General features: G+C 42.4%; 1 protein-coding gene across 4 annotated transcripts in view; it reads left to right on the forward strand.

The window, feature by feature from the left end:
* SKAP1 (src kinase associated phosphoprotein 1) overlaps nt 1–21,127 on the forward strand; it is an 889,984-nt gene that overhangs the window by 665,306 nt on the left and 203,551 nt on the right. The window contains exons 5-8 of one of the 4 annotated variants that reach the window (XM_073572419.1): nt 11,870–11,935; nt 13,277–13,360; nt 16,841–16,977; nt 17,053–17,116. In XM_073572419.1, coding sequence (XP_073428520.1) covers nt 11,870–11,935; nt 13,277–13,360; nt 16,841–16,977; nt 17,053–17,116 — 351 coding nt within the window. The remainder of the gene's footprint in view (nt 1–11,869; nt 11,936–13,276; nt 13,361–16,840; nt 16,978–17,052; nt 17,117–21,127) is intronic. The other 3 variants (XM_073572420.1, XM_073572421.1, XM_073572422.1) reach the window with 3 other exon arrangements.

A 21,127-nucleotide genomic window follows, 5' to 3' on the forward strand; every position in this document is an offset into this window, starting at 1 on the left:
TTATTATAGGAAAACAGACATATCCAATCTCTCATTTAGACCAGCAGATTCTTGTGCCCGAGTGCATGATCCATATGGCCTCTCTTTCAATAGAAGTTTATGTAAATCTCCCCCTTGCACTGGAAGAGACACCCTTTCCAGGCCAGCAAAAGAGAGTACCTCTGGATTTCCTATTAATTTTTAATAGCGTTTTCAGGTGACAAGTTTCCCTTAAAGGTGTGTATTCCCTTACATTTTCACTAACAGATCTTAGAATAAATTTAGCACATAATCACGAATGGGGCATATTAGAATAATATAATATCTTATGTAAGACCAGTAAAAAGCATATGGTCCAATGGCCTAATTTAAATATTTAAACTTTTCACGACATGTGCCATATATGTACGGCACATGTTGTGTCTCCCCCTTTGATGTGGGCTGCAGCACTAAGCCCGCATCTTTTCAGGCACTGCTCCACACATTACTGTTAGAGGCAGATCTTGATTGTGTGTCACAGCCTTTATCCTCTCAGCCTGCACCATATACCCGACTTGCTCCTGGTATATCATTGCAGTTTCATCCTGAAGGAGGTATGGAAGCCTTGAAACACGCTGACAGATAAACCGCATTCATGCTTCCCCTCCGTGTGTGATGGCATTTTTGGAACCTAGGGCAGAGCAAAATTTAAACCACCATATTCCTCATTCATTGCATTGTATCCCCTTGGTGGTCCTGCTGCAGCCTTTGCCTGCTTCTATAGGTGTTGTCACTGCCACAACCCTATCAGGTGAGTGTATCTGTAATACCTTATACCACTTCAGATAAGACCCTATTTGCGTTTTTTGTCTCTACAGCTGTTTGTGAATAATAAGAAATTAGCATTTTTAGGAATGATCACTTTGCTGGCTACTGGTGTAAATGCATCATTTGATTTTGCACGACTGGGGCTAGTTTTCAATTCAATTTCTAATAAACGCTAAAAATGTTTTCAATTAAATTTCTAATAAACGCTAAAAATGTTCCTTAGTTCTAATAATTTTATCCCCTATTACCTCTGCGCAAACAGTGCATCTGCTCATTCTTTATACAGGATGTCTATTTAGGGCATCCATGTGAACATTGCTGTAAGGGTTTTGCGGATTGGACGCTGCGTACAGCCGCAACGTCCAGATGTTACAGCATAGTGGAGGGGATTTTATGAAATCCCATCTCCACTATGCGTTCAAACACCCAGGTGTCAGATCTTCGAATACGCACATGCGGCGTGTCTTTATAGACTGCAGGATGTTTATTTATCTTGCCGAGACGCTCCGTCTCCGCAAGATAAATTACACAGTCTATGTACAGGATGCAGTGATTCCGTATGTGCTCAATGAACACATGCGGAATCACCGCACATACAAAAGGAGGCAGCGCTTTGGGCGGAGCTGCTTCCAATGCGCTGCCATTTCCTGAACGTGGAAACATACCCTATGGTATCTGTAAATTTGTCTCAGGATATCTCAAGCTTTTTAGGCTTTTTGTGACGCTGGTACTTTTTTATTTTAAATCTATTGCTCTTACATGAACACCCAGATAGCAGAATAAAGCAATTAAAAATGCTGGAAGAACAAGCATAGTGACAGACTGCAGAGCAGCCAGCAGATGTTTACATCCTTTGCATTTTAATGTGACTATTGTATTCCTAATTTCCTAAGTATGGTTAATAAGTTGCTGATTCTGAGGCCATCTTTGATTAGTTCTATTAAATAAATGTAGTATCTAGAACAAGGATGGATAGAATTTTAACAATGCACTATGAAAACTTGGCTAATTTAATTGAGCGGGAAACCCTTCAGTTTTTATGTCTGCGTGCTTTTAAGTAACCTGAAACCTGCAAAGGTTGCACAGCAAAGCTTCTTGGCTGAAGGAGATTTCAAAAAACAGACACTCCAGTGCTCCTCAAAGCGTGGTAATTGCTGTGAACTTGAATTTCCTTCCTGGAAAGGTTGGACAAAAGGCAAAGAAATGGATGGTGCTCTTGTTGAATGTGGGTGAGGTTGATTACTATCTACATGGTATCAGGATTGTTGTCTCTCCAGATGACAAACACATTTGATCTTTTTTAATAATCTTCTCTTCTCCATATATTTGTCTCCTGTCACAGTGAATAGACAGAGATTAGCAGAATTTTACCTTCTGATTAGGTAACTCTTTTCTACTAGATTTATTTTTGCCTTTTGTTATATAAGGTAATTGAATTACGACAACAGAATATGGGCAATCAGAACCATGAAAAGACATGAGATGCATGAATTTAGGACTTAACAAGAAGGGAAAAATAGTCACATTTATGAAATACAATTAACACTACTTGCAAGTCATGTTAAATTCTCTTCTCTTCATAATAGTACCTAATGTCTGCTGTATGTCTACACCAATAATTTGTTACCAATAATGGTGAGTGTATATACTAATATTAGTGCTGAATCCACAAGCTACAAATGCATCTACTCTGTTTGAGTGTGACCGGACAGGAAGCAATGACATCCTGTTCTTTGGTTACCTGACCACTCAGATGATCAATGAACAGAATGTCATCAGATCCTATCCTGGTACTGACCACCGGAGCAGCCAGTGCTAGATCCACAGGGGATAAAGCTGGTGAAAATGCCTGATGTTTTTGTAACCGTCTCCAATGTTTTTTAAGATTTTTTTTTCTTTTAGTAGAACAATATCTTGAAAGAGAACCTGTCATCTGCTCAAACATGGCCAGTTTTTGCTTTGAGATGGGCGAACCCGTGGATGTTCAGGTCTGGGCGGTCTGGATGAACATTTTAAAAATGTTTTGTTCTGGTACTATAACATAGCCTGAATTTGAACCCGGATCTCATTCAAATGAATGGAGGGCCCAAACATTGGGTGTTTCCCAGGCTGTCATCTGTGTGACAGTCCGAGAAACACCAGCTCTGATCGGTCGTTAGCGCCAGTTAGAGCGATGCGGTTCCCACGCTGTCATACAGATGACAGCTGCTGTGACTGGCGGTAAAAAGGTTACTGCCGGTTACAGACATCAGTGAATGAGAGTACTACTCATAATCATATACCTGGTCTCGCTGATAGCAGCGAGATCAGGAGTACGAAGATGGGAGTATTCACCAGCCAGCGCCTATTCAGTAAATAAATAATTTAAAAAAATGACATGTGCTCCCCTCTATTTTTGACAATCAGCACAGTCAAAACCAACAGCTGTGGGTTGCAGCCCTTTCGCTATCAGCGTTATCTTGGCTGGTTATCAAAACTAGAAGAATCCCCACTCCGTGTTGTTAAATTATTTAATTAATAAAAAAAAAACTGTTTAAGGTCCCCCCCATTTTTGAGAACCAGCCCAGCTAAATCAGACACCTGGGGGCTGGTATTCTCACACTGGTAAAGGGCCGTCGATATTGCCCCCCAGCCTAAAAATAGCAACTTGCAGCCGCCCCAGAAAAGGCGCATCTACTAGATGAGCCAATTCTGGCTCTTTGACTGGCTCTTCCTACTTTCCCTGGTATGGTGGCAAGTGGGGTAATATTTGTGGAGTTGAATTTACTACCGATCATAGCCAGTGTTTCTTGTGCTGTCACAAAGATGACAGGCTACTGAACCCAAACAGTAACGCGAACTTCCTGGAGAAGTCCATGTTTTGGGTCCGTACACAGGCACTTAGAGGGAGGGAGAGATTCCTATATGCTATGTACACAGCATTTGTTTAGCACTAAGGGCACTTCCTCCTCTTGACCCAGAGAGGTCATGTAATTAATTGCTTGGTGTAGGTAGCAGGATCTGCTGGAAGACTCTGCTATGTAGTCAGGAAGCTATATTTCCTCTGAAACTGGGACTAATATACCAGATACAGTTACAGGGGAGATCAGGGGAAAAAATATTTAAATGTCATGCCCCCCCAAAGTAATTTATGACCTTATGGAGGGAGGAATGTGGGAAATAAATAAGTATACAAATAAAAACATATTTGAAAATAAATTAAAAAAAGCCTCTGCCAATACAAATAATTTTACTAGCTCCACCCCCAGTTGAGAAAAAAGGGGCCATTATGTAAAAATAATTGTTAATAGTGCTGTGTATTGGGGTTGTCTACTTTACAAGGTGTACAAACCCATGTTATATCTCCCAGTCGTTCTGTTGATGCAGTCTTAATATGGAACGTTACATGCATTTACCCTTATCATTACAGTTCCTTTGGGACCAGTGCACATAGTGTTTTCTGCACAGTATAAACACTCTAAAATCGTGCGTGGTCTACCTTGGGTCAATTTTTAGTAATACAAAGAGATCAATATGTTGTTTTTTAAGTAGGAAAAAAAATCTGTTTTTTTTTTTTTTGCATTGTATATTGAGGGGAGTTTGTGCAGCACTAATTTTCTGAGCAGAAGTGCTGCCAGATGATTGTGGTGCAATAGGGTAAAAGTCTGACCAGATGGCCATAGATGTACTGAGAATTATTACGCATCTTACCCATAGAATCTGCATAACATTACACTGTTCCGAGGACTATAGTTGTTTGGTCAGTTCAAAGCCAGCGGTTTTGTGATTAGTTGGCCATTGTACTTGGCCATAGGGCGATATCGTTGCCGTATATACATTTATAAATGAATTACATCTGGCAATATTCCATTGCAGATATCCTTTATCTTTTACACAAAGAGGAAATTACTTTTTTAAACTTCTCAAAATTTGTAGAAGAGAAGAATAAAGCACTTTCATGGAGCTCGAAGTCCAAGGTTTATCTCCCTGTAATTTATACAGCATTTTCATGCCTGTGACATTCTTGTGGGGATACAGAAAGCCCCATGCTGCTAATGGACTGAAAGTAAATGAAATTAAATAAGCGCAGCAAAGCTCATCAGCAGTGTCTCCCCCCTGGGTAATTCAATTCCTGAGTGCGCTGTGATGGGCGCGTGCGGCACACTCTCTGAAATCCTGCTGCGGGCGGGAGTCTTAACATCTAAATAAAACTTTTTACTGCAGCATTTGTTATTCTCATGCCAGCAGGGTCCTGGATGCCGGTTTGGGGACAGTAATATAATATTCATATTTCCTCCCATGTTGTGCGTGCCATATACCAGCCTACTAAATATTCCATAAATATGCACTGCAGTTTAAATAAGCTGTTGTGAATTTTAATTTCCATGCAAATTTTTTTTTCTTTGTTATTAACTGCTTGGCTGCCCATCTGTATCACTTGTCTGTCCTGAGAGGTGCAGCAATCATAAATATAGTGACCATCTCCGCTCTGCGTCTGCACCTGACTCTTCACAGATCATCCCTAGAATAGCATTGCAGGTATTTAACCTGACAGATCTCTATTACTGAATTGTGTAATCCATTATCCACAGCAGACATTTATTGGTAATGACCTAATTTATAGTGTAGTGTTTAATAAGAATATTAGTTAAAAGATCAAAGAACTTCAGATGGAAATGAATTGTTGGAATATGATGACAGCATTTTCACATATAGATTCCCCATTGGATCATAGTGTTTACATTCTGGTAAATAAAAGCCTGAGAGGATGCCATAAGTACTTGTGCAAGTTTCTCCACACAACAATTTCAGTTTCCGAAAACGATATGTAATACTGAACATATACTACATATACATAAGGCCTGTTTCACTGTTTGCAAGCAGGTGAATAAGTGATCAGAACTGTCTTTTCAGAGAGGAAGAGGATTTGAACTCTAGTGCCACCTATTGGAAGCAGCAATCCTACAAGTTGTTATTTACCCTTTAACGAGACTCGCAACATGACTTGGAATAGAAGCCAAACCAGAATCTCAGTTTGCAGACACGGTTTTTCAGGGTGTTGCCTCTCGTCAGTGAGATCTAATTTGGCTGAGTCAGAGGCTAAGTCTGGGATTTAAGGGGTAATGTTTCTCCTTTTGCAGAATGACAACAAGCCAGGTCTGGCAGCCAGCATGAGGAGAATTACACACCTTGCTATCCTAAGTCATATTGCAAGCTTCGTAAAGGGTTGATAATGACCTGTAGGATTGCTGCTTCCAGTGGATGGCTCTAGAGTTCAAGTCCTCTTCCTCTCTGAAGAGACAATTTGCATATTTCATTTCCCAGAAGAGCTTGCAAGGCATTTGTCTCCTCATAAAGGCATGCCAGACCTGGCTTGTCACTCTCCACAAGGAGAAAACCTTACCTCTTAGACCATAATTTACTGTAATTGCAACTTCTCCCCAATTAGAGTAGGGAGAGTAGCTAAAATGTTGCTCTTAACAAGTGAGCTCCTGGGCAAACTAAAAGAAGAGTAACATTTGTCAGTAAGTTTATGGAGAATTTAACAGTGAATTTCATGTACTTCATTTCAGTTTCCTGTCCACTGTTATATGTGTGTTTATATATATATATATATATATATATATATATATATATATATATATATATTTATATGTATTGTGGTATAGTAAAGGGTGTTTTACTGGATGGAAGATATGTTTCTCCCAGCAGATTAATGTTTGGCTGGGTTTTTCCCTAAAGACGGGACCTGCGATGATGTCAGGGTCACATGATCAGCCCATGTGGTGTCTACCTCACTGGTGGGAGGGGTTAGGCCCTATGTAATGGAGATTGGTAATTGCCACAGAGTGAGTGTGTTTCTTGAAGCTACAGGAACTTGTGTGGACTCAGCCTGAAACTTGTATACTGGATTCCCGTGCCGCAGGACTACAGCAGCAAGACTCGGAAGAACCCCGGGAATGGCACCTGGCGGATGCCGCAGGACCTGGCAGCCGCTTAGTTACGCCCGTCCCGTGCAAGGGGTGAGTCTGGGACCAGTGGTTCTCCATGCTGGAGTATGTGTTTGGTTTTCCTAATGTTTTGTTAAGCTGCTAGTTACTGAGTGACATTAAAACCACTGGAATTAGACTTTATGCCTGTGTGTTGCCTCGTTACTGTCGCCCGGCTATTGCCTTCCAGAAGCGAATCCCTACAATTGGTGGATAATGCGGGCACAAGCAGTGAGGCCAGGCTGTTTTGATTGGTACCCCAGCCTATGTCCTGGGTGAAACGAGTGGCAGAGACCAAGGTGGGGAACTTTCCAGAAATGGAGGCCACGGTAAAAGCGCTCATACAGGCTATGCAGCAGCAACAGGAGGCCATGCGACAGCAGGCTATGCAGCAGCAGGCTATGCAGCAGCAGCAGGAAACCAACCAGCTGTTGACACAGCATATCACGACAGCGCAAGCAAAAGGAGCTGACCGGGGAATCCATGATATTCGGAAAGCGGTTCGTACAGCGATTCCTAAAATGGAGAAATCGGATGATGTGGAGGCGTATCTGGAGATGTTTGAAGGAGTCGCTGAGAGAGAGAAGCTCCCCCAGGACCATTGGGCAGGTGTCCTCACTCCGTTTCTGACCCCAGCACCGTTGAAAGCGTATCAGGACCTATCCCCAGAGCAAAGGGCGGACTACACGGTCGTCAAGGGTGAGATACTGGCACGCCTTGGGGTAAATGTGTTAGTGCGGGCCCAGCGGGTACACCAGTGGGAGTTTACCCCTTCCAAGCCAGCCCGATCCCAGTAATACGACCTGTTGCACCTGTTACAAAAGTGGTTGCAGCCTGAAGTGTTGTCCCCCACGGCCATGCTGGACCGCATAGTGACTGATAGATTTTGGAGGGCTTTGCCCCACTCCCTCCATACCGGGGTCGGACAGGCATCCCCTACTAATGCAATGCAGATGATAGACCTCATAGAAAGGTATGGGGCTACCAAAGAGTTACAGGGAGGGACCCCCCGAAAGGTAACAGGAAGGTTCCCTAAGTCCCCGCCCCTGGTTCGACGAGCGGAGCCCAGGAAGGCCGCTCCGGACTTATCTGGGGAAGTAAGGAGCCCCATAATCTGCTGGCGGTGCCAGGAACCAGGTCATATGAGAGCTGATTGCCCCCACCTGACTGAGCCCATGGACACCAATTTTGGGTACCGCCAGTCCCACTATGCCGAACCAATGTGTGCAATGGGCACCCCAAAATGCCCTAATATGGAACACTTGTGTCGGGTGGAAGTGGAGGGCACCCCGGCTGTAGCCCTATTGGACTCAGGGAGTCTTGTAACCCTGGTACGAGCCAGCTGGATACACACCAGCGAGTATACCGGTCGGAAAATTTGGGTGTTGTGTATACATGGAGACTTAAAAGACTATCCCACCACACTAGTGGTAATCAGCACGCCAGCAGGGAGGCGGTGCCACGAGGTGGGGGTGGTGACTAATTTACATTATGAAGTGATAATTGGAAGAGACTTTCCATTGTTTTCTGTGCTGTGGCCATCTGTTGTACCATCCACTGAGCAACTGCCGGTACCAGAGGCAACCAGGTTACATTTGCCAGAAGGGGGGCATGAACCTGGTGGCCCGGAGGAAGAGGTGCTGGCAGTAGGAATAACCTTCTCTTCGGTGGAGGAAGGGGAGAATTCTCCCGTAGAAGGATTGGCTGGAGAGGTGGAAGACTTGCCGCCGGGACCCGAGTTGTCAGACTTGAATGTATCAGGTGACAATTTTGGTACAGCGCCACTCCGAGACCTTACTTTAGCCCGGGCCAGAGAAAATGTACTGTTTGTCAATGCGGAACCCCAACAACCTGGGGCAGATACGGTGTGGCCGCGCTTTGAGTTGAACCAGGATTTGTTGTACTGAGTGGAGAAAATACGTGGGGAAGTGGTAGAACAATTACTGGTACCTCAGACGTATCGCAGGCTGATAATGGATTTAGCGCATGCGCATGTACTTGGGGGGCATTTGGGCCAAAAGAAGACCCTCGACCGAATTCTGCAGCGATTTTATTGGCCAGGGGTTCATGAAGTTAAACGGTACTGTAGCTCCTGTCCAGTATGCCAGGTAACCAGTCCCCAGCCTCACTTTCGGAGCCCTTTGGTGCCTTTGCCAATTATAGAGGTACCCTTCGAGAGAGTGGCCATGGACCTGGTGGGGCCTCAATAAGTCGGCAAGGGGACACCAACATATTCTTGTAGTTCTACACTATGCTACCCGATATCCTGAGGCCATTCCTCTGCACCACATATCAGCTAAGCTTATAGCAAAGGAGCTCATGGGTATGTTTTAACGGGTGGGAATTCCGCAAGAGATTCTGACAGACCAGGGAACCCCCTTTATGTCAAAAATTATGAAGGAACTCTGCCGGTTGTTATGTTAAACAGTTGCGCATACCGGTCTATCATCCCCAAACAGATGGTCTGGTAGAAAGGTTCAATAAGACACTGAAGAGCATGTTAAAAAAGGCAGTCTCCAAAGATGGGAAGGACTGGGATCTCTTATTGCCATATTTGTTGTTTGCAGTACGGGAGGTGCCTCAGGCATCTACGGGGTTCTCACCCTTTGAACTATTGTACGGCAGGCATCCGCGGGGCTTACTAGATATAGCCAAGGAAGCCTGGGAGAATCAACCTACCCCCCACAAAAGTGTGATAGAGCATGTTGCAAAAATGCAAGAGAGAATGGAGACAGTCCTACCCTTGGTCCGGGAACATATGGAGGCAGCAGAATGTTCACAGAGTCGGGTCTATAACAGGGAGGCTCGGGTAAGAACCTTTAGCCCTGGGGATCGGGTTTTGGTGCTTGAGCCTACTGTAGATAGCAACTTTCTTGCAAGGTGGCAGGGACCCTACGAGGTAATGGAGAAGGTGGGGCCAGTAGACTACAAGGTACACCAGCCAGGGCAGAGAAAACCAGAACAGGTTTACCATATTAATTTGCTTTAACCCTGGAAAGATAGAGAGCACCTTGGTGGGGATAGTCCGCTGCCAGCGTTTCAGATGGAAAAGGCTCCCTTACCTCGGGGCGAGACAGGAGAAATCCAAATCGGGGTCAGAAATGCGGATACTTTGTCCCCTAGACAGGTTCAGGAGGTCCGGGAGTTCATTAGCCGAAATACAGATTTTTTTTTGGAGCTCCCTGGACGCACCTCCCTAATCCAACATGACATTGTCACAGAGCCACAGGCCAAGGTCCGACTAAAGCCATATCGGGTGCCTGAGGCCCGGCGACAAGCCATCTCGGAAGAGGTAAAAATGATGCTACAGTTAGGGGTCATAGAAGAGTCTCAAAGTGAGTGGGCCAGCCCAATAGTCCTAATACCCAAGCCTGATGGGTCTCTAAGATTTTGTAATGATTTTAGAAAACTCAATGACATTTCAAAGTTTGACACCTACCCCATGCCCCGGGTTGACGAGTTGATAGAACGCTTTGGGCAAGCACGGTATTTTACAACTCTGGACCTCACAAAAGGCTATTGGCAGGTACCCCTAACAGAGGCAGTGAAGGGGAAAACTGCTTTTATAATACCTGAGGGGCTGTTCCAGTATAAGGTGTTACCCTTTGGTTTGCGTGGCGCTCCAGCAACGTTCCAACGGTTAATGGATATTGTTCTCCGTCCCCATCGCCGCTATGCCTCAGCCTATCTAGATGATATCATTGTGTTCAGCACCGATTGGGAAAGCCACTTAGCAAAAGTACAGGCAGTGGTAGACTCCCTGCGACAAGCAGGGCTAACTGCCAACCCAAAGAAGTGTTCCACAGGGTTGGAGGAAGCCCGGTACTTGGGTTACATCATTGGGAGAGGAGTTCTCAAGCCCCAAGTAAACAAAGTAGAGGCAATTCAGAACTGGCCCCGCCCCCTCACAACAAAACAGGTAAAAGCCTTTTTGGGTTTAGTTGGATATTACAGGCGGTTCATTCCCAACTTTGCAACCCGTCCGCGCCTTTAACAGATTGTTTAAAAGGGAAAAAATCTGTGATGGTCCACTGGAATGATCAGTTAGAGGAGGCCTTTACAAAATTAAAAGGGGTACTGTGTGGTACACCAGTCCTGATCACTCCAAATTTCAAAAAAGAGTTTGTGGTGCAGACTGATGCCTCGGAGATAGTGCCGTGCTGTCTCAGGAAGTTAATGGGGAAGAGCATCCCGTTAGCTTCCTAAGCCGGAAGCTTACCCCAGCTGAAACCCGATACAGTATTGTGGAGAGAGAGTGCCTGGCCATCAAGTGGGCACTGGAATCGTTGCGCTACTATTTGCTGGGGAGAACATTTCGGTTGGTGACAGATCATTCGTCTCTTACGTGGATGAGTCAAGCTAAGGAGAGGAATGCCCGAGTCACCAGGTGGTTCCTGTCCCTGCAAAATTTTAAATTTTCAGTGGAACATCGTGCAGGCAGACTACAGGGGAATGCAGATGCCCTGTCCAGAGTTCACTGTATGTCATGTGTCCACCCCCTTGGGGTTGAACATAGGGGGAGGTATGTGGTACAGTAAAGGATGTTTTACTGGATGGAAGATATGTTTCTCCCAGCAGATTAATGTTTGTCCGGGTTTTTCCCTAAAGACGGGACCTGCGATGATGTCAGGGTCACGTGATCAGTCCATGTGGTGTCTACCTCACTGGTGGGAGGGGTTAGGCCCTATGTAATGGAGGTTGGTAATTGCCACAGAGTGAGTGTGTTTCTGGAAACTACAGGAACTTGTGTGGACTCAGCCTGAAACTTGTATACAGGATTCCCGTGCTGCAGGACTATAGCAGCAAGACTTGGAAGAACCCCGGGAATGGCATCTGGCGGATGCCGCAGGACCTGGCATCCACTTAGTTACGCCCGTCCCGTGCAAGGGGTGAGTCTGGGACCAGTGGTTCTCCAAGCTGGAGTATGTGTTTGGTTTTCCTTATGTTTTGTTAAGCTGCTAGTTACTGAGTGACATTAAAATCACTTGAATTGGACTTTATGCCTGTGTGTTGCTGCCGCCCGGCTATTGCCTACCAGAGCGAATCCCTACAGTGTATATATATATATATATATATATATATATATATATATAATTTTTTTTTATTTGTTTTAGAATTTCGAGATACAGAAGAGCCTGAAAAGCTTTTGAAACAGGGTTACTTAGAGAAGAGGAACAGAGGTAAGATACTATGAGGGGCTGCTTACCAGAATCAAGTAGAGATAAGGAGGTTATCTTTGTTGGACAATCTTTATAAAGCCTCTTCTTAGAAATCAGTTATTCTTACATAACATAGCATGTAATATAATCTCAATTTTGGTGATTTACTCATTGAATCATAGAATGGTAGAGTTGGAAGGGACCTCCTGGGTCATCTGGTGCAATCCCCTGCTCAAAGCAGGATTCACTAAATCATCCCAGACAGATGGCTGTCCAGCCTCTGATTGAAGACTCATTCGCCCCTTTCTCATCAGTAATGCCTAAACAAGTATTTTTTCTAAGCTTTCACTCCAAGTTTCTAAACCATTATTAGGGTGTAAACTGGAACTATGTATGACATAAAGGGTCTTTTTTTTTAACAAACATTAGTGCATAGGAAGGGTCTCCAATAGCAGCTAATCACGTCACATCTTTAATGAAGGGGTACATCACACTAGGCGAGATCGCTAGCGAGATCGCTGATGAGTCACCGATTTTGTGACGCATCAGTGATCTCGCCAGCTTTCTCGCTGTGTGTGGCATGCATCAGCAACCGCCCCCCCCCCGCCGGGTATCACTGATCGTGCAGGAATGTTCTGGGCCATTGTTTGACCGTTTGTCTCCCGCTGGCCAGCACGCATCGCCGCATGCACTTAGTTACCCACTATTTACCCTGGATACCAGCTCCCAGTGCGAGCACGCTTGTATCCAGGGTACACAGCGGTGCTTAGTTACCCGCTATTTACCTTGGATACCAGCATCCTCGCTTGTCCTGATCGCTGGTGAGATCTGCCTGTTTGACAACTCACCAGCGATCCTGTAGCGACACACCAGTGATCCTAACCAGGTTGTATCGTTGTCGGGATCGCTGGTGCATCGTTTAGCGCAATGAGACCCTTAGTCAGCATTACAGAAATTAGATATGTAAATAACCATTTGCTCCATTTAGACTTGTATAATTTGTGATTAATAATGCACCCTCAGTGCCGGACTGGGGTGCAAAGAACCCACCAGTATCCAACTCCAGGGCGCTAATTTTCAACTACATGAAATGTGACATTATCTTCAATCACAAATCTATATAACATTGAATTTGGTAGATTGTAAATGACTAAGATGCTGCCTTTGTCTGTACATAGTGATTCATGTATACTGTATAGTGCCAAGTACTGCTCATATAAGTGGGTGGTGGCCCACTATTGTACAGTGGCCCACCGGAGAATTCTCCTGTGGTTTAGTCCAAGCCTTGACACGTTACACTTTTGGCCTCTATCAACCCAAATAAAAAATCTTGTCAACCCTCATCCGTTTTTTTCCCCACAGATCATGGCTTCTTTGGGTCGGAGTGGCAGAAAAGGTGGTGTGTTCTCTCTAACATTAGCTTTTGCTATTACTCTAATGAGAAAGGTAAGTGGGCTACTGATTTTTGAAACCTTGAATGTGTAGTGTACGCTCCTCAAAATTGAAATTGCAGCACCAAGAAGAAAAAGTTGCGGAATTATGGAAACCATAGGATCATAAAGACATGTTAACCCCTTCTTGATCAGGCGATTTTCAATTTTTTCATTTTTGTTTTTTCCTCCCCTTCTTCCAAGACCCATAACTCTTATTTTTCCGTTGACAAAACAGTATGAAGGCTTGTTTTTGGCTGGACAAGTTGTGCTTATGAAAGACACCATTAATTTTATCATGTGATGCACTGGAAAGCGGAGAAAAAATAAATTCAAGGGCTTTGAAATTGAAAAAAAAGTTAAATTCCACAATTGTTTTGTATTTTTTGTTTACCATGTTCACTATATTGTAAAATTGACCTGGCGTTATGATTTTCCAGGCCAATACAATTACGCAGAGACCAAACATGTTCAGTTTTTATCTTTCCTTTTTTAAGTGGTGAAAAAAAATCAGAAACCTGTTATACAAATAAAATTGCTTGCCACCATTTTCTGAGACCTGCAACATTTTCAGTTTTCAAGATATGAAGCCGTGGGAGAGGTTGTTTTTTTTGCCATGAGTGGATGTTTTAATGATTGCCATTTTGTGGTAGATACAATGTTTTGATCGCCTCTTGATTGCATTTTATTGCAAATTTATAGCCGCCAAAAAAGCATAATTCTGGCTTTTCGATTCTTTTTCTCATTACGCGGTTTAACAATTAGATTAATTATTTTTATATTTTGATAGATTGGACTTTTACAAATTCAGCAATACCAAATATATGTATTTTATTTTTTTAATGGGGCAAAAGGGAGGTCGTTTGAATGTTTGTATATATTTTTTTTTCAGATTTTTGAGAAACATTTTTATTTTACTTTTTTTGTATTTAATAGACATGAAGCTGCGATCATCCAATCACTTTTTTATACATAGCAGTACATCAGCACTGCAATGTATAGCGAAAATCTCAGTCTCCTACGAACGGCAGCTAAATGCTGGCTTTCACAGGAGAATTGTTTTGCGAAGCACAGAGGTCTTCAGTAGGCCTCCAGCTGTCATGGCAACCTATTGGCACCAAGTGGCGATAGGCGTGTGGAATGACACACCCGCTTCTGGCGCATGTTAAATGCCGCTGTCAGACATTGACAGTGACATTTATCAGGTTAACAGCCATGGGTGGAGCTCCACCTGAGGCTGTTAAAGTCACATGAGGGGAGATTAAATCAGCCATCATCTGTCAGGAAAGATGCTGACTCGGCGTGCGAGCCTGCATCAAGGTTAGGAATCAATATATGATGTAATCATATGCAAATGGTGAAAAATGGAAACAAAATGTTAAAAACCTCTAAATTTATTTAGTATTCATTATGAACACCACTCACAAATCCCAGCACTTACACATCTTGGTTACTGTCAATATAGCTATTAATTGTTGTCAGATGAATGTTCTGCCACGCTAAATGTATTTGGTCACATAAATCATCAAGATCCGCTGCTGGCCACTCCCTTTGCAATTGCCGATCAATGATATCTCAGATGTGCTAGATGGGAGACAGTCCAGAGATGCTGCAGGTCATGGTAGCTTGTTTCAGCCACACAGGCTGCTCACTGTAACATAAATAACATGTGTCTTGGCGTTGTCGTGTTGAGAAATTACTCCTGGGACAGTAGAATAATGGCTGTGACGCTGGTTCCGTGGAAAAATCAATGTAATGCCAAGCTGTTAGTGTACCTGGAATTACAGACTGGGTCATGATATAATTGGGTATTTAGAACTGGTACTTAATGCTGCATAAAATACTGTACATAAATATTTTGTAATGTACATATCTATATAAAATATATGAATCAATTTTTTTTTAACTTTATGAATTGCTACAGTGGGGCACATGTAATAATTTTCATCTGCTACGTGACACAAATCTTAATTAGATTTACAGTTTCAAATTTCTCTGTAATGGTATGGTAACAAATCATACAGTATATTTTCAATGTTTTTTTATTTGCCAAGTTTTATTCTCCTGCATGTAGACACCATTCAGGAAGGAAGGGTTTACACATCTGGATGTAGCTATCCTGCTGTTAGCCACAATTAACCGTATGGCCTCATGAATGAGTGCGAAGGGAGTAGGTTCATAACACGGAGGAAATCAGCTACGTGACCTCTAAATAATGCATTGCATTTTGTACTAGTTATGTAATATGTGAATTATTTCTTTTTGCTTGATCAACATAAAAAGCAGCTCTTAAATTCATGTTTTATTTGTAGCTTTGGAATAATAATGATGCCCACCTCATAACTGCAAATCTCATAGGGCAGGAAGTTGAATACTGAACAGAGAAACCAAATTAGAAGCCTCTTCTGATTAACAAAGGAGCAGCTTTAATCGTAAAATTGTTATGTTGGACCAACTAAATATCAATTAGATATGTTTGTTTTGTCATAATATGTATCAAACAGCTATTCTATGCAAAAAAAAATTGTATATAGGGCTACAATTAATATAGCCAAAATATTAAATCCGTACTCAAGCAATGTATCTTTGCCTAAGAAATGCAGCATGAGTTTTCATTAAAGAATTTTGTAGAGGCGTTTGGGTATGCCATGTGTATACCTATCAGTGTTAGTTTATGTGCTATTTCTGGGTTGTCTGCTGTATTGATGTGTGACAACCCCTTTTTAATCAGCATGTTTCCTCCAAGTAAAATAATAAAACCTATACTCGCCTATGCGCCATTCCAGCAGTGTGGGCACTGGCTCCCCCAGGGCTCCAGTGACATTATGTCACGCAATTCCTGCAGCCAAGCAGCGGTCTCTTAACTATTCCCTGCTTTGTACAAATCAGACATTCGGAAGAAGTGAGAGAGCAGCTGCATTGTTGTCACACAAGCCCTTGGAGAGCCAGTGCTGTCACCCCTGGAACAGCACCGGAGGCGAGTATACAGTAGGTGTTATTCATTTAATTGGTGTAATCATGGTGATTGAGAGGGGGTTGTCTGAGTTGTTGACAACCCCTTTAAGGTGAATGCATACAACTGAGCTAGGCTGATGTAGATCACACAGCTGGAAAATTGCTAGAGAGTTGACAACCCCTTTAAAGTGAATGCATACAACTGAGCTAGGCTGATGTAGATCACACAGCTGGAAAATTGCTAGAGAGTAAGCATTATATGTAAAATACATTAATTCAATAGAGAAATATTAAAACCGCTCCCAAGACAGCAGAGAAAGAACATAGTCTCACATCCCTAGAGAATGTCTCCGTTATGCCTTAGGGTGGCATTCACATGTTTTTTACACAATGGGTCATGCCCCAAAATGCTGCCCATCCACCAGCAGGCCACTTCTTGTGGTACAGGCCTTACAGTATGAAACGCAATTCCAACTGTTATTGCTTTAGTGGGATAAAACATATATCAGAGTCCTGTCCTTTACAAAGTAATTGTTCACAGATTTTATTGCAGGGAAAGTTCCCAAGGGTGGCTTCTTGATAAAAGATTGTGGTGCCCAGCTGGTTTCAAATATCCGCAAAGACTCTCGACGAGATTCCTGCTTTGAGCTAATCTCTCCTGGTAATCGCAGTTATGAGGTAATGTCCAGTGTTTTAGAAAGTGAATTAAAAGGAGGGCATCACGAACCTACTTAACAATTCTTCTATTAACAGTTCACCGCGGCCAGTCCAGGAGAAGCCAGGAACTGGGTGGAACAAATACAATTTTTGGTAAAAGGTGAGTATAATACATTACACTTTGTCTTTAAGAGGACAAGATTTTGAATTATTATATAGGCACATATTTTTTAATCTCATTTCTTGCAATGTTTTTTTTTCATATCATATTCTGTTCAAAAAATCCCACAAATAGTTACCTTGCAGTGTCCACACGAACAACTGGGCTATTGAGACTTCTGTACTTTTTAGGAAGAGTTTTCAGTATGTTCGTTATCAGTCAGGATTACAATGACAGAAAACACCTTTATATACAGCTGATGAGACAGGATCCACCATTCACAGTATGCAATGTCACAGCTAACGCTGCTCCCCTTTCTTCACAATGGTCTTTGCATTCTTTCATTATATGCTTTGATATAAAAGACGGGGTTAGAGACTGTTCCTTGCTGATAATGAGAAAAGTTATCCCTTAAACCTCAGTCCAGAGCCTCTCACCTAGCCAAATCAGATCTCATAGTTTGCACTAATGAGGGGCAATACCCCAAAATACCATGTCTACAAATTGAGAATCTGATTTGGCTTTTATCCCAAGTCCTATTGCAAAGCTCATTAAAGGTTTGATAGTGGCTTGTAGGATCGCTGCTTCCAACAGGTGGTGCTATAGAGTTCTAGTCCTGTTCTTCTCTGAAGAGGCAATTTGCACAGCCAGAAGCCTGAAATTCTCTTTTAGCTGAGGCCCCAGTTAAAAGGGAAATGGGCAACAAAAGAGCAATGTATTGATATGTTAAAGTGCACTCTCTCACATCCCCCAAAGGTTTTTTAAGCACAATATATATAAAATACACACGTGGTCAAAATTGTTGGTACCCCTCGTTTAATGACAGAAAAATCCACAATGGTCACAGAAATAACTTGAATCTGACAAAAGTAATAATAAATAAACCTATGAAAATGAACAAATGAAAGTCAGACATTGCTTTTCAACCATGCTTCCACAGAATTAAAAAAATAAATAAATAAAACTAATGAAATAGGCCTGGAGAGAAATGATGGTACCACTGAAAATAATGTGACAAAAGGTGTGTCCACTAATTAGCATCACAGGTGTCAACAATCTTGGAATCAGTGAGTGGGCCGTATATAGGGCTACAGATACTCACTGTGCTGTTTGGTGACATGGTGTGCATCACACTGAACATGGACCAGAGGAAGAAAAGGAAAGAGTTGTCTCAAGAGATTAGAAAGAAAATTATAGTAAAACATGTTGAAGGTAAAAGTTATAAGACCATCTCCAAGCGGCTTGATGTTCCTGTGACTACAGTTGCACATATTATTCAGAATTGTAAGCTCCATGGGACTGTAGCCAACCTCCCTGGACGTGGCCGCAGGAGGAAAATTGATGAGAAATCAAAGAGACGGATAATACGAATGGTAACAAAAGAGCCCAGAAAAACGTCTAAACAGATTAAAGGTGAACTTCAAGTTCAAGGAACATCAGTGTCAGATCGCACCATCCGTTGTTGTATGAGCCAAAGTGGAATTCAAGGGAGACGACCAAGGAGGACACCATTGTTGAAACAAAATCATAAAAAAGCCAGACTGGAATTTGCCAAACTACATGTTGACAAGCCACAAAGCTTCTGGGAGAATGTCCTATGGACAGATGAGACAAAATGAAACTTTTTGGCAAGGCACATCAGCTCTATGTTCACAGATGGAAAAATGAAGCATATCAAGAAAAGAACACTGTCCCTACTGTGAAATATGGAGGAGGCTCTGTTATGTTCTGGGGCTGCTTTGCTGCATCTGGCACAGGGTGTCTAGAATCTGTGCAGGGTACAATGAAATATCAAGACTATCAAGGGATTCTAGAGAAAAATGTGCTGCCCATTGTCAGAAAACTTGGTCTCAGTCGCAGGTCATGGGTCTTGCAACAGGATAATGACCCAAAACACACAGCTAAAAACACCCAAGAATGACTAAAAGGAAAACATTGGACTATTCTGAAGTGGCTTTCTATGAGCCCTGACCTAAATCCTATTGATGATCTTTGGAAAGAGCTGAAACATGCCGTCTGGAAAAGGCAACCTTCAAACACGAGACAACTGAAGCAGGTTGCTCTTGAGGAGTGGGCCAAAATACCTGTCGAGAGGCGCAGAAGTCTCATTGACTGTTACAGGAATCGTTTGTTTGCAGTGATTGCCTCAAAAGGTAGTGCAACAAAATATTAAGTTAAGGGTACCATCATATCTGTCCAGGCCTATTTCATGAGTTTTATTTTTTTTTTTAAATTCTGTGAAAGCATGGTTGAAAAGCAATGTCTGACTTTCATTTATTCATTTTCATAGATTTTTTTATTTATTATTACTTTTGTCAGATTCAAGTTATTTCTGTGACCATTGTGGGATTTTCTGTCATTAAACAAGGGTACTAACAATTTTTACCACGTTTTTAAATAAATATAGCAAAAGTAAAAAATAAAACAGAAATAAAAGCATAAAAAAGACCGCCATCGGCAGTCTAAATGACTGTTTCTAGCCACACCCCTTTGGAAAAAAAAATATGTTTGCCATATAAAAATAAGTTCTACTGAAAGGAGAATGCAATGAAAAATATTTCTAGCTGGCCTTTTTAGTCATAAATGATGAAAAATTACCAATAATTTCTATTTAAAAAAAAAATACAAAAATGCCTCAAAAGTTAAGCTCCATATGTAAAAAAAGAAGCAAAATATATTTTACTATCCGAACAAGCCATAAAGAAAGCATCTGCGATAATATCCGAAAATGTGGCTGGTCAGGAGCCCTGTCATTAACTTGTTAAAGGTGTATTTAATTGTACATAAATTATTCCTTATCCACTTAATTATTGATAACTATTGTAGTGGGCCCCTTTTTGCCAGATCCACTTTGTCTACTCTGTTCAACTCTTCTTGAATGTTTGCAGCCATGGGAGAACATCAGGCACAAATCCCCCATTCTGGTGATCCACAACATTCCTAAAATCATCCTCCATCTTTTAACAGAATCAGAACATAAATGATGCACGAGTTTTCTATCCAGTTTCTTGAATACATGTCTTTCCACTTTCAATTGAATTATGTATAAAGCGTTAATCTTAATTTTACCAGCAGCAGTATGTGAGTGTGATAATTTTTCTTGTTGTGAATACTGTCTTGAATTTAAAAAAATACCTCTTCTATAGGAGGAGTCATATTCTGTAAAGCTTTTTAGGCTATATGCACACGTTGCGGATTGTAAGCGTTTTTTCCGCATTTTTTCGCCGCAAAAACGCATACAAAATGCAACCCTTTGAATTCAATGGCATTCTGCACATGCTGTGCTAATGCTGCGTATTTTTCCGTGGTGGAATCGCATCGCAGTAAAATACGCAGCATGCTCATTCTTGGTGTGGAATCGCGGGAATTCCGCATACATAGGAATGCATTGATCCGCTCACTTTACGCATGTGGCTAAGCCCACCATGCACAAAGTAAGCGGAAAATGTGTGGATGGTACCCAGGGTCTGGAGGAGAGGAGACTCTCTTCCAGGCCCTGGGTACCATATCCCTGTTAAAAAAAGAATTAAAATAAAAATCGTGATATTCTCACCTTCTGGTGGCCCCGGCAGCCTTCCCAGGCCTCAGCGATGCTCCCGGCAAGTCCCGTTCCCAGTGATGCCTTGCGACAATGACCTTTGTTGACGTAGCGGTTTCGCGTGATGCTGCGTCATCTGGGGTCATTGTTGCAAGGCATCCCTGGGAACGGGAGTTGCTGGGAGCATCGTAAGGATCGGGAAGGCTACAGAGGACGCCGGAAGGTGAGAATATCACGATTTTTTTATTTTTTTTTAATTATTTTTAACATTTTATCTTTTTACTATTGATGCTGCATAGGCAGCATCAATAGTAAAAAGTTGGTCACACTTGTCAAACACTATGTTTGACAAATGTGACCAACCTGTCAATCAGTTTTCCAAGTGATGCTACAGATCGCTTGGAAAATGCTAGCATTCTGCAAGCTAATTACGCTTGCAAAACGCTAGTTTTTCTTGGGAACTCCGCATGTGT

The sequence above is a fragment of the Dendrobates tinctorius genome, unplaced genomic scaffold, assembly GCF_039654945.1.
Source record: "Dendrobates tinctorius isolate UK_male_01 unplaced genomic scaffold, ASM3965494v1 ptg000032l, whole genome shotgun sequence".
NCBI lineage: Eukaryota > Metazoa > Chordata > Amphibia > Anura > Dendrobatidae > Dendrobates > Dendrobates tinctorius.